At 56.5% G+C, this 12,824-nt stretch overlaps 1 protein-coding gene across 1 annotated transcript; it reads left to right on the plus strand.

The window, feature by feature from the left end:
• The first annotated feature begins 152 nt into the window (after positions 1-152).
• On the plus strand, positions 153-7,672 carry TMEM102 (transmembrane protein 102). Its single transcript, XM_029579422.1, has 3 exons — positions 153-289; positions 2,110-2,394; positions 5,549-7,672. The coding sequence occupies exons 2-3, from the start codon at positions 2,196-2,198 to the stop codon at positions 6,793-6,795; spliced, it is 1,446 nt and encodes a 481-aa protein (XP_029435282.1). The 5' UTR covers positions 153-289; positions 2,110-2,195; the 3' UTR covers positions 6,796-7,672.
• Positions 7,673-12,824: the final 5,152 nt, after the last annotated feature.

Consider the following 12,824-nt stretch of genomic DNA (forward strand, 5'->3'; position numbering starts at 1 on the left):
GTGGGAGAGTGGCAGGGCGCCGCCCGCATGACAACCAGGAACTGCATGCACGGCACGCAGCCGGGGCCAGAAGAGAGGACTGGGCTGGCTCGGTCTGCCTCGCCTCCGGTGACCCGGAGCCAGCGCTTCCTGGAGGGGTGCGAGAGCCATACCTTACCTTACCCCCCCCCCCCGAGGGTGGGAGCTGATTCCGGCGCCTGCTGCTTTCGCCTGATCTCTCAGCTGAGATCCTGAACTTTAGACTGCCCGAAACCCCTTCCAACGCCGGCTGCTCCTCGGACCTGACCAGGTAACAGGAAATCGCACGCACCTGAATTGTTTTACCTGTTGTTGATTGTTAAAGGCACTGCTGGCCTTCTGTGCAGGTGGCTGGCAGAGCAAACTGCTGCAGGAGCCCTGAGTGACCTTATTTCATTTTGAATCGGAGCCAGATCGGGAGGGAATCCCCGATGAGAGTCAGATGGGAGGGAGTCAGGAGAGAGGCCTGGTGGGGGGGATCCCTGATGGGAGGGAGTCAGGAGAGAGGCCTGGCAAGGGGGAGGGATCCCCGATGAGAGCCAGATGGGAGGGAGTCAGGAGAGAGGCCTGGTGGGGGGGATCCCTGATGGGAGGGAGTCAGGAGAGAGGCCTGGTGGGGGGGATCCCTGATGGGAGGGAGTCAGGAGAGAGGCCTGGTGGGGGGGATCCCTGATGGGAGGGAGTCAGGAGAGAGGCCTGGTGGGGGGGATCCCTGATGGGAGGGAGGCAGGAGAGAGGCCTGGTGGGGGGATCCCTGATGGGAGGGAGTCAGGAGAGAGGCCTGGTGGGGGATCCCTGATGGGAGGGAGTCAGGAGAGAGGCCTGGCAAGGGGGAGGGATCCCCGATGAGAGCCAGATGGGAGGGAGTCAGGAGAGAGGCCTGGTGGGGGGGATCCCTGATGGGAGGGAGTCAGGAGAGAGGCCTGGTGGGGGGATCCCTGATGGGAGGGAGTCAGGAGAGAGGCCTGGTGGGGGGATCCCTGATGGGAGGGAGTCAGGAGAGAGGCCTGGCAAGGGGGAGGGATCCCCGATGAGAGCCAGATGGGAGGGAGTCAGGAGAGAGGCCTGGTGGGGGGGATCCCTGATGGGAGGGAGTCAGGAGAGAGGCCTGGCAAGGGGGAGTGATCCCTGATGAGAGCCAGATGGGAGGGAGTCCTGATGAGAGCCAGATGGGAGGGAGTCAGGAGAGAGGCCTGGTGGGGGGGGATCCCTGATGGGAGGGAGTCAGGAGAGAGGCCTGGCAAGGGGGAGTGATCCCTGATGAGAGCCAGATGGGAGGGAGTCAGGAGAGAGGCCTGGTGGGGGGGGATCCCTGATGGGAGGGAGTCAGGAGAGAGGCCTGGTGGGGGGGATCCCTGATGGGAGGGAGTCAGGAGAGAGGCCTGGTGGGGGGATCCCTGATGGGAGGGAGTCAGGAGAGAGGCCTTGTGGGGGGATAGCTGATGGGAGGGAGTCAGGAGAGAGGCCTGGTGGGGGGGATCCCTGATGGGAGGGAGTCAGGAGAGAGGCCTGGTGGGGGGATCCCTGATGGGAGGGAGTCAGGAGAGAGGCCTGGTGGGGGGGATCCCTGATGGGAGGGAGTCAGGAGAGAGGCCTGGTGGGGGGATCGCTGATGGGAGGGAGTCAGGAGAGAGGCCTGGCAAGGGGGAGTGATCCCTGATGAGAGCCAGATGGGAGGGAGTCCTGATGAGAGCCAGATGGGAGGGAGTCAGGAGAGAGGCCTGGTGGGGGGATCCCTGATGGGAGGGAGTCAGGAGAGAGGCCTGGTGGGGGGGGATCCCTGATGGGAGGGAGTCAGGAGAGAGGCCTGGCAAGGGGGAATGATCCCTGATGAGAGCCAGATGGGAGGGAGTCAGGAGAGAGGCCTGGTGGGGGGGATCCCTGATGGGAGGGAGTCAGGAGAGAGGCCTGGTGGGGGGGATCCCTGATGGGAGGGAGTCAGGAGAGAGGCCTGGTGGGGGGATCCCTGATGGGAGGGAGTCAGGAGAGAGGCCTGGCATCTTGATGAGAGCTGGATGAAGAGAACAGGGCAGTGCCCCCCCCCCCCCCCCCATGGTCCCATTAAAGTTGTATCCCGACTCTGTGTTTAAGGCCACCTGGTGCTGAGCACCCCCCCCATTTGCACCCAAGTCTACGATGAAAGTGTGAAAGACCAGACAGCAGCGGGGGCAAGGGTCATGGCATCCACTGCAGCTCCCACCGGCCTCCGGCCCTCGGCAGCCCGACCCCTGACTGACCTGGACTTCTGCTCGGCCGCCCGGATCGAGGAGATAAACAAACTGATCCAGGAGCTGGGGAAATACGAAGCCCGGGATTATGGAGACAGGCTGGCTCTGGAGGTGCACAGCGCCAAGGACTTCATCTTCTCCATGCTGGGTAAGAGAAGCACCCGCTCTCGGCTCTGCCAACATCAAATGCCCGGCACGTGGCACGCTCTGCTTATTATCGACACTGCTGACACCAGATCTTCTGGTTGCTCGGCCCACTTATCAACTTTTGCTAACGGCACAGCTCGCTTATTATCTACTCTGCTAATCTCAAATCTCTGGTGCACGGCTCGGTTATTATCAATTCATGCTAGTGTCAAATCTCTGGTGCACTGCACGGCTCTCTTATTATCAAATGTTGCTAACATCGCCTCTCTGGTACGTCACATGGTTCCCTTGTTATCAGTTCTGCTATTATCTAATGTCTGGTTAGATGGTACGGCTCGCTTGTTATCCACTCTTACTAATGTCACATCTATGGTACATGACCTGGCCCACTTATCAACGCTCTGTGGTACGTGGCTTGGCACGCTTATCAACGCTCTGTGGTACGTGGCTTGGCACGCTTATCAACGCTCTGTGGCACGTGGCTTGGCACGCTTAACGCTCTGTGGTACGTGGCTTGGCACGCTTATCAACGCTCTGTGGTACGTGGCTTGGCACCCTTATCTGCTGTAAGCTTTGGGTGGCTTGCTTGAGAGAGCCATCGTGCGCGCTCTCTCTCTCTCTCTCTCTCTGCTTTAGGGACACCTCTTATCAGTGGAGACTTCTTTCTGGGGATGGGGCTCCGTGCTTTCCTTCTGCATTCAGCTCTCTCTGGCAGCCTGTGACGGATTTCATATTTTTGTTTTTTCACATCCATGGGCCAGTGGTTTTCACTTCTGGTCCTCCAGGGTCACACACGGGTCAGGTTTTCAGGATATCTCTAACGAATATTCATGAGATGCGTGTGCATGCACGCTACCTCCCCTGTGTGCAAATCTGTCACATCCGTATTTGTTGGGCATATCCTGAAAACCTGAACCGTTTGCAGCCCCCCCCCCCCCCCCCCCCCGAGGAGCAGAGAGTGCCCATCCTTGGCCTAAGCACTGCAGTGGCCCATGGTAACCTTTCATCATCCTGAGCCTTGAATCCCCAGCCCCCGCTGAGTGCTGTAGGGCTACGAATCTCTTCCTTCCATGGGATGCATAATTATGAGTAGTATTTTATTATTATTTATTTAATTGGATTGGCTACTAATCGATACCGTGTCGTCAAGATGGTTTACAATATTTAACAATTGCAGAAACCAAAATCAGAACTAACCCAAAACCAGTGGGCTAAGAATTTCCGGTTGATGGGAGCGGCTCTGGGAGGAGGGAAGTGAAAGCAGGATCCTGCGGGGAGAGCGCAGCAGGCGAGCTGGCTCACGGGGGTCACAGAGGGTTGGCGGACTGTTTGATTGCCTGCAGACGGTGCTTTTAAAAGCTGGGCGTGAGATTTTAATCCGATAGGTTACGGGCAAGCAATGCAGCTCAATCAAAAGCAGCGACGCAATGGGATTTCTTTGCCCCGAGCAATTCCTTTTGGCGCTTTGAATGCGCTGTGAGCGACTCGGTGAGCGAGTGGTGCAGCTCTGGTGAAGGGCATTACTGAGTAATCTAACCTCGAGGGGGATAAATGAATGGCCCAGAGTTTGCAGGTCCATCCTTGTTCAAATAACATCAGATCTGGCGCAAAAACCATAAGTAGGGGGAAAAAAACCCCCAAAACGTCTTTTCACGCCTGCCAAAACGTGTTGCTTCACGGAGAATTTTGAATGGGTTTAATTCCTAAAGCTGCCACCGCGCGGATGGAGCAGGGAAGCCCGTTCGTTCGGGAAAAAACACCTAGAGAGTGGACTGGACCCTACTGATCCTCAGTCCCGGAAGGATTAGGTTTCAGTTTGTGCTCTTTAAACCAAGATGCTCCAGCAGATTAACCAGAACCCCCCCCCCCCGGCGCAAACCGGTCGTGGGTTCCTCGCAAAACGAAACGAGCCACCGCTGCGAGGCGTCCGTAACGCGAGTGCCCGGTGAAGCTGAAATCCCGTGCCGGGAGGGGGGGGGGAGAGAGACAAGTTTTAAACCGAAACCGACGCTCGCGGGACACGCCGCTGGAGTATCTCGATCTGCCGGATAAAAACAGAGCCGTTTCCCAGAGCCGCCGGGATGGTACACGATTTTTAATAGAGTCCAAGGCGGCGCTGGTGCCGGGTGGGATCAGGAACGATTGCGGGCCTGGGTCTGCCCGCCCCACCCCCGATCTCCTGGGATAGGGCCACCCAAGCCGCGTCCCTGCAAAGGCCAGGCCTACGGACGGATGGTGTAGGATGGAGAGCTTGGGTCAAAATGTTAGCGAGCTTGATCACAAACAACTTTTTTTTTTTTTTCCCCCCTCTATGATCTTAGAAAGAAAAGGTACATTGGAAGTTTGGTCTCTAGTTTTCTAAGGAAAGTCGATCCGGTTTACCATCCTTTTGAAACTGGGCTAATCGGGGCCTGCTTTAAGGAAGGAGGGAACGTTTACTGTGACAGTCCTGCTAAGGTTGTGGAAATTAGGCCCAGTTCTTTTGCTGTAGCCAGCGGTTGAAGGAACTGGTCCCAAGAGGCAACTCGGACGCTTTCATGGGCTCAGTGTTGGGTGGTTTTTGGTTTTTTTTTTTGTAAGCCAGTCTGGGGATTCTGTGGCCTGGATCTGCCACAGCAGTTTCGCAGCCCCCTTCCTGCAGAAGCCGAGGCGGCGTGGCCTTGCCCCTCTGCGTACCCGTCCTCCAGCAGCCTCCGCACCCCAGGACTGTGGCGGGAGGGGTTCACAGCCAGCTGTGTCTGACAGGTTGTTTTTAACACGCACACACCCCCTCCCCCCCCCTCCAAACAAACCAGGAATGTATTAATTTAGAGGGGAAAAATACATGCGCGCCTGCCGGACACCATGGTAGCAGACACAAAATTGGCTCAGTTTTTTTCTATCATTTTTAGGAGGAATTGCTCCTGCTTCCCTCCCCCCGCCCATTCACCCAGAGTCTAGGGGTGAAAAGGACCCCCTGTTGTCGCTGTCTCAGGATGGGTGAGGTGGGTGGGGGGCTTATCTCCGCTCGGCTCCCAGCTCAGGGGTCCTACAGTGGGAAGGCTGTGATTAAGCGCCTGAGGAGCAGTTATCTTGCACAGACAGTTACTATCTTTCTCCCTTCCCTCCTATCTCACTCCCTCTCTGTCTACCCCCCCCCCCTCCCCCCTTTTCAGGCCTCGTTCAGAAACAAGACCATCGCCTTCCCGTCACCAATGAGTACCTCCTGCTTTCGGGGGGCGCCCGCGAGGGGACCCTTGACCTGGATCCTGACAACCTGGGGGACTACGCCTGGGGCCCCGACTACGACCTGGACTTCACTCTGCTGGTGCCGGCCCTGAAACTCCATGAGCGGGGCCAGCCTGTGGCCCTTGACATGCGTCACTGCGACCCCGGCCACACCTGGTTCGGCCTCCACCTCTTCGACTCCTCCGTACTGGCCAAGTGGGGGGGGCTGTGCTGCGCCGGAGACCCCCTGGCCGACACGAACGCCGGCCTCTACCTCTCGCCAGCCAAGGTGGCCGACTGGTTCTGCGGCGCGGTGGCCGCGGCCATGGAGGAAATCGGGAGCCGCCCGCGGCGGGGCCTCCCCAGGGTGGAGCGCGTGGACAGGAACGGCAGCCTGACCACCGTGCTGCTGACGGCCGGGAGCTGCCGGGTGCTCTATGACCTTGTCCCCGTGGTGTCTTTCAAGGGGTGGCCAGCGGTGGCCCTGGCCTGGCCGAACAGGAGCCACTTCTGGGACGGGAAAGTGACCGGGGCGGCGGCGGCTGGAGGCTTTTACCTTCTCCCCGCTTGCTCTCGGGGGGGCAGAGGCGACGCGGAGAGGGAGTGGAGGCTGTGCTTCTCCCGCAGCGAGGTCCAGCTGAAGAGGTGCATCCCGGAGCCTCTCCTGCAGGCTTTCCAGGCCTGCAAGGCCGTGCTCCGCCTCCTCTCCCGCCCCCGGGCCCTGAGGCCCTACCACATCAGGACCACGATGCTCTGGGCCTGCGACCGGCTGCCCGCCAGCTTCCTGGGGCGGGAGGAGAACGCGGCCCACCTCTTCCTGGGCCTCCTGGATGACCTCCTGCACTGCCTGATCAACAGGTCCTGCCCCAACTACTTCCTGCCCTGCTGCAACCTGCTGGAGCCCCTGCAGGACAGCGCCGCGCTGCTGCTCGCCCGCAGGCTCTCCTGTGCCCGGGCCGAGCCGACCGAACACTTGCGGGCGGCCGTGGAGCAGGCCAAGGCCGCGGCGAAGCTGGGTCAGGGGCAAGGGGTGGCGGGGCCGGCCGAGGGAGGGAGGGTGGACGGGGAGGAGGGCCGCTTTGCTGAGAAGGTCCAGCAGCTGGTAACGGAGAACCAAGGCAAGTCGATCTCTGTCTACCTGAGCCCGGAGGATGTCTCCAAATCTCACTTCCGGGTGGACCAGAAGTTCTTCTGAGGGCGGGGAGAGGACAGGAAAGTTAGCAGAGTTGGCTTTTGGGCCGCTCCTGGCCCGCGCTGCTTGGGTCGCAGCGCGGTGAGCGAGAGGTCTCTGCCGGCAGGACTGTGAAACATCGGTGGGGACTGCGAATGACTTCACACCCATGGTGGGGGGAGTTTTGATGGAGCAAAATGGTGCTGGCTCTTGTCTTCTGCCCCCCGCTCCCCGTCACTTGCTGGCTCTCGTGCCGAGTTTGCTCCCAGGGGTGCCATATCCTGTGAATTAGAGCAGATGGCTCCAGGTCGTGGGGGACAGGCCCACCCAGTCCTTAGTGCATCGGGGTGGGGGGGGGGGGGGGTAAAACCAGGACCGGCTCAGCCCGTTTCTGAGAACCTGGGGCCTTCCTTTTGAAACCTGCTCCTCAACTTTCTCAGTGCAAGGGGGGGTTCTGCTTCAAGCCAAAACTTCACTTAGAAGAGCAACGAAAAGGGAGTCCTTTATTTGTTTCCCCTTGGTGGACTTTCCTTGTCGCTGCGTAATCCGGAGCATCCCCCTGAGTAGTTCAAAACATCAGCTCTTGTGGCTCGGGGAGGGGGAGAGAGAGACCCCCACAAACTAGCCCTGGGCTACCTCATCCATGGACCCCCCTGCCTGAGCAGTGGAAAGCTGCTCCCCGCTTTTGGCAACATCCACTGGGGAGCCCCCCTCCCCTCCCCCTCCCCTCCCCCGGACATCACTGCAGGCCGAGGCTGGGATGTGTTATTGATCGATACAGTAGAGTTTTATTTGGGGGGGGGGTAGGGGGTTGGTACGTCTTCTAATCGGGAGAGATTTGGGGAGGGGCTGTATTTATGGAGGAAAAATCCGGAGCATTAAAAATTTGTATATTTTCTGACTGAAGCCTCCATTCCTTTTTGCTCAGTGCATAAATGTTAACTTTTTTTTTTTAACATTTTTGGTGTTGGATGTAACCAAGGTCCTGGCAGATTAGGCTGTCAGGTGGTTTGGCACTGGAAGAGTCAGACGTTTGATGGAAGTATCAGGCAGGTAAAGTGACTCTCACCCCCCAAGGCCCAGGATCAGAAGAGACGGGCACAGGGAGACAGATAAAGGCGACTTCTCTGGCCGAGCTGTGAAGCGGAGCCTGCAGTTGTACAGAGCGGCCACGGGCCGGCGGCACAGGATGGCTCCCCCTTTTATAGTTTGCTTTATGGCAGGTGCTGCAGGGCAGGATTTGTTGGGGGCTACATTAGCATTTCTTTGCTTGAGAGATTGCGCAGCGCCGACGCACCTTTCCTCTGCCCCTTGCCCTGTCTCTTTTTTTTTCCTCTCGCTTTGATGGCTCGACCTTCTCAGGACCCGGGGACCACTCTCTGAGGCGGGAGGGCTTGCATTCAGCTCGACAAAGGGAGCTCCATATCAATGAGGCAGTGACGGCGGGAGGCCCTCCAGGGATTGGGAAATGAAGTGCCTGGATGCTGGCTGTGGATTCAGAAGCTGCAGGGCCGAAGGAATTTAAAACAGGCTGGTTTAACAAAAATCCCAAAAAAAACAGGTTGTCTTGAGGGGCCAAGGGAGAGAGAGAAAAAATTACAGGAGAATCCAGCATCTATGGATACCAGCAAAATGCAGGGAGTGCAGGGGCTGGAAATACAGAGGAGACTCCAGGAAATGGCAGAGAGGGCAGGGGCTGAAAATACCAGAGGAGACTCCAGGAAAAGGCAGGGAGGGCAGGGGCTGGAAATACCAGAGGAGACTCCAGGAAAAGGCAGGGAGGGCAGGGGCTGAAAATACCAGAGGAGACTCTAGGAAAAGGCAGGGAGGGCAGGGGCTGAAAATACCAGAGGAGACTCCAGGAAATGGCAGAGAGCACAGGGGCTGAAAATACCAGAGGAGACTCCAGGAAAAGGCAGGGAGGGCAGGGGCTGAAAATACCAGAGGAGACTCCAGGAAAAGGCAGGGAGGGCAGGGGCTGAAAATACCAGAGGAGACTCCAGGAAATGGCAGAGAGCACAGGGGCTGAAAATACCAGAGGAGACTCCAGGAAAAGGCAGGGAGGGCAGGGGCTGAAAATACCAAAGGAGACTCTAGGAAAAGGCAGGGAGGGCAGGGGCTGAAAATACCAGAGGAGACTCCAGGAAATGGCAGGGAGGGCAGGGGCTGAAAATACCAGAGGAGACTCCAGGAAATGGCAGAGAGCACAGGGGCTGAAAATACCAGAGGAGACTCCAGGAAAAGGCAGGGAGGGCAGGGGCTGGAAATACAGAGGAGACTCCAGGGAGGGCAGGGGCTGAAAATACCAAAGGAGACTCTAGGAAGAGGCAGGGAGGGCAGGGGCTGAAAATACCAAAGGAGACTCTAGGAAAAGGGAGGGCAGGGGCTGAAAATACCAGAGGAGACTGCAGGGAGGGCAGGGGCTGAAAATACCAGAGGAGACTCCAGGAAATGGCAGGGAGGGCAGGGGCTGAAAATACCAGAGGAGACTCCAGGAAAAGGCAGGGAGGGCAGGGGCTGAAAACACCAGAGGAGACTCTAGGAAAAGGCAGGGAGGGCAGGGGCTGAAAATACCAGAGGAGACTCTAGGAAAAGGCAGGGAGGGCAGGGGCTGAAAATACCAGAGGAGACTCCAGGAAAAGGCAGGGAGGGCAGGGGCTGAAAATACCAGAGGAGACTCCAGGAAAAGGCAGGGAGGGCAGGGGCTGGAAATACAGAGGAGACTCCAGCAAAAGGCAGAGAGCACAGAGGCTGAAAATACCAGAGGAGATGGCAGGGAGGGCAGGGGCTGAAAATACCAGAGGAGACTCCAAGAAAATTAGAGAGTGCAGGGGCTGCAGCCCGAGAAGTTGAGTGATTTTGCTACAGATAGATTGATTAGCTGCTGAGAATACAATAACCAATTGACTGATTAACATAACAAAAGAAAGAAACCAAAGCAATCCAGAAATTGAAGGCAGTTTTTTAAAGCAAGGTGCAGCTTTTGTTTCTGCCTCTGTCGGTGGCTTTGTCTCTTGGATAAAAGGATTTTTGTACCGTGCATTTCACGTTTCTCTCCCTTGCAAAACCCTGCAGCTTTGTGCATTAATGGACTTGTATTAATTATTGTCTCAGCTGTTCACTCCCCTGCAAACTAACTCGGCCCTGACAGAGATGTTTGTCTCTGCCGCTTTGTTGTTCTCCTTCTGGCCAGCAGTATCTGTCTCTTTCTTCCTCACTTCCCTGAGCACGTGTGCACGCTCTGCATCTTACTGGGGTCCCCCAGCCCCTTCGCTCGCTTCCCTGAGGTGGGGAGTGGAGGCCGCAGTGAAGATTTGAGCGTCATCCAGTGCCCCCCGGGTCCTCTCTCCTCCTGCAATCCTCACCGTTATCACCTGCCAGAGCCGCTGTAGCGACAAGGTCATCGCGCGGTCTGGGAGGACACGGCGGAGTCCAGGCTGCAGCCCCTTTCCCCGGCACCCTCTCATCTCTGCCCTTCTCCTGTGTGCATCTTTCTCCCTCCCTGGCCTGGTTGTGTACCAGTTTCCCCCTGCAGTTCTAAGCTGGAAAGGAGCCCCAGAGCTTTGCATCAGGACCTTCAAGGGCAGGTGAAGGACACTTGGAAATAGCAGAGAGGAGAGAGACTTTTGTTATTCTTGACTAATAAAGATTCAGTTCCTGCACACATCTGCCGGGCTTTTTTTTTTTTTTTTTTTAATTCCCTTTGGCATTTGCAGGGCCGTTTTCTTCATATGACGTTTATTCTAAAAAACACCCAGGGCCTTTAACCGGTCCCACTGCTGGGCATTGCATATCTTTTTATTCTTACAGACAGGGATTTCTCTTGCTGGGGAACCACAGCTGGCTCTCCCCCTGCAGGGGGGAGAGGGGAGGAGGAGTGATGGATCGTACCACTGGAGAAAGGGGGGAGCAAGGGACTTTCCATCTGTGCTGGCAGCGGAGGGGGAAGGAGTGGCAGGAGTGGTGAGGGGGCTGGGGGGAAAGGGATCTTCCTTGCATGAAGTGAGGCCATGCCAGCCCTCGATGCTATGTCACTGCACCCTGCTGCCAGGCCTCCCTGGGTGCATGGGGACGGAGCAGAGGAGATGTCATCAACCCATGAAACGGAGCAGACGTTGGTGAAGGCAGGGACTTGCCACATCACAGAGCTACCACACTGGGCCGAGGCCAGGGTCTCCCTGCCTCGGTTGCTTCTCCAGCTGCCCCTAACCGCTACCCCGAGCTCTGGTCGCGGGGAGGTAATGGCCGTAGGCATCAAGTTCATCAAAAGCTGTCGAATCCTCCAGCCAGTGCAAAACCAGCACCAGTGTGGGTGGCGTGGGTGGCGTGGGCGGCAGCTTTGGCGCCTGGACGAGAGAATCAAGCACACCGGAGCAACAGGCCCCGCTGAGAAGCTGCCAGTGCTGATAAGCTCGGGCCTGTTTTTGTGTAGAAATAAACTTTGACAAGCAAGTTCCAGGCGGCCGCCTTTTATGGGACTGAGTTAGAAGGAAAAAAAACGTTTTCCATTTAGTGTTGTATAAATTTGGGTCTCCTTAGCTAAGTGTCTCTCTAACCAGTTAGGGTGGCCCGACGATCCCTTGCCAACTGTCCTATCAAACACTGCCACGTTTAAAAGGCCGGCCTTCCTCTGTTTCCCCCTCCTTCCAGGCCGTCAGCATGGGGACCAGCTCCCAGCCTCCTCCTCCTTCCATCTGTCCTGATTACAAAGGAAGCACGCATCGTGGGGAAATAGCAGCCACGGGATAGGGGGGGGAGCATATACTGGCCCTGTCCCCGCCCTGCTGATCTGCCATAGCACTGTGCCCCAAGAAACTCAGAGGAGCCTGACGAAGGGAAGGGGGTGATAGGAGAGGAGGGCCTAGGCATGGGGGTGATAGAGGAATCTAAGGAGGAGAGTGAGAAAAACTTGTGGGAGCTTGGAAAGGAGCCTGGGGAAGAGGCAGAAAGTAATTTTGGGCTGGGGGAAGATGAAGAGGACGCTGGGGGGGGGGGAGGAGGAGATGGAGAGGAACCCGGGAGTGGGATAATAGAAAGGGATCCGAGGAAGAAGGGGGAGAGGAAGCTAAGAGAATGGAGGGGTGGGGGAATAGAGAGGAATCCAAGGGCAAGGGGAGATGGACAGGAACCTTGGTGGGAGAGGGGAGGAGATGAACGGAAGTGGCCATGGAGAGGGGAAGTTGGAAAAATTCTGGAGGGCGGGGAGAGAACAAATGGGGGGGGGGGGAGAGGAAACAGGTGGAACAGAACAGAGTGGAGAGGGAGGGACTAGTGAGAAGTAATGCAGGCTCCACCCTGCTCCCCTCTTTTAAATTCTTAGATCTGTCCGGGAGTGTCATGGATAGCATTCAGCCAAAATTCTTCTTCCATGTAGGGCCAGATTCAAAAACAAGATCATCTTTACATTTCCTGTCTAAAGCAGGACATCTGAGCACCCTCCTGAGGTCTCCAGGAAAACATGAAAGGGAGGAAGACATTGATAAACTCCAGAGCTGTCCATTCAGTCTTCAGTTCTAAAACTTCCCTGCAACGTTTTTCTGGAGTTGACCATGGCAACAGCCTAAAGATTGATCTTTCCTTCCTAAGAGCCACACTAGGGAATGAGGTTGGGGGCAGTGGTGTGAACCCAGAGTGATTCCCTAACCCCCATGCAAATCCTATCCACTGGCTGTATGTGACCTTTGGACCACTGAGAAATGAGTAGGCACAATAAAACCTGCCCTAATACATGATAAACAAAAAAGGTAATGGAACTGTTGTGAAACGGCACACCCTGAATATGAAAAATACCCTTCTGCCTTCCCTTTTTGAGATCTGTCAAGTGTGATTTGATAACTTTTCTGCTGGCTGCTGTGACACTAAGAGAAAACCTCAACTCAGAAATTCAAATTAAAAAAAAAAAAAAAAAAAGAAACAAGGATAGAAGGGTGGCCATCTTGGATTTCAAGATGGGGTGGAAACTCCCATGGTGCATTGCAGGCAGCGATGTCCGTTACTAGACCAACGTAAGAACTGTTTTTTATTTATCATTTATTAAAATCATTAATAAACTG

Source organism: Rhinatrema bivittatum, chromosome 16 (genome assembly GCF_901001135.1).
Source record: "Rhinatrema bivittatum chromosome 16, aRhiBiv1.1, whole genome shotgun sequence".
Classification (NCBI taxonomy): Eukaryota; Metazoa; Chordata; class Amphibia; order Gymnophiona; family Rhinatrematidae; genus Rhinatrema; species Rhinatrema bivittatum.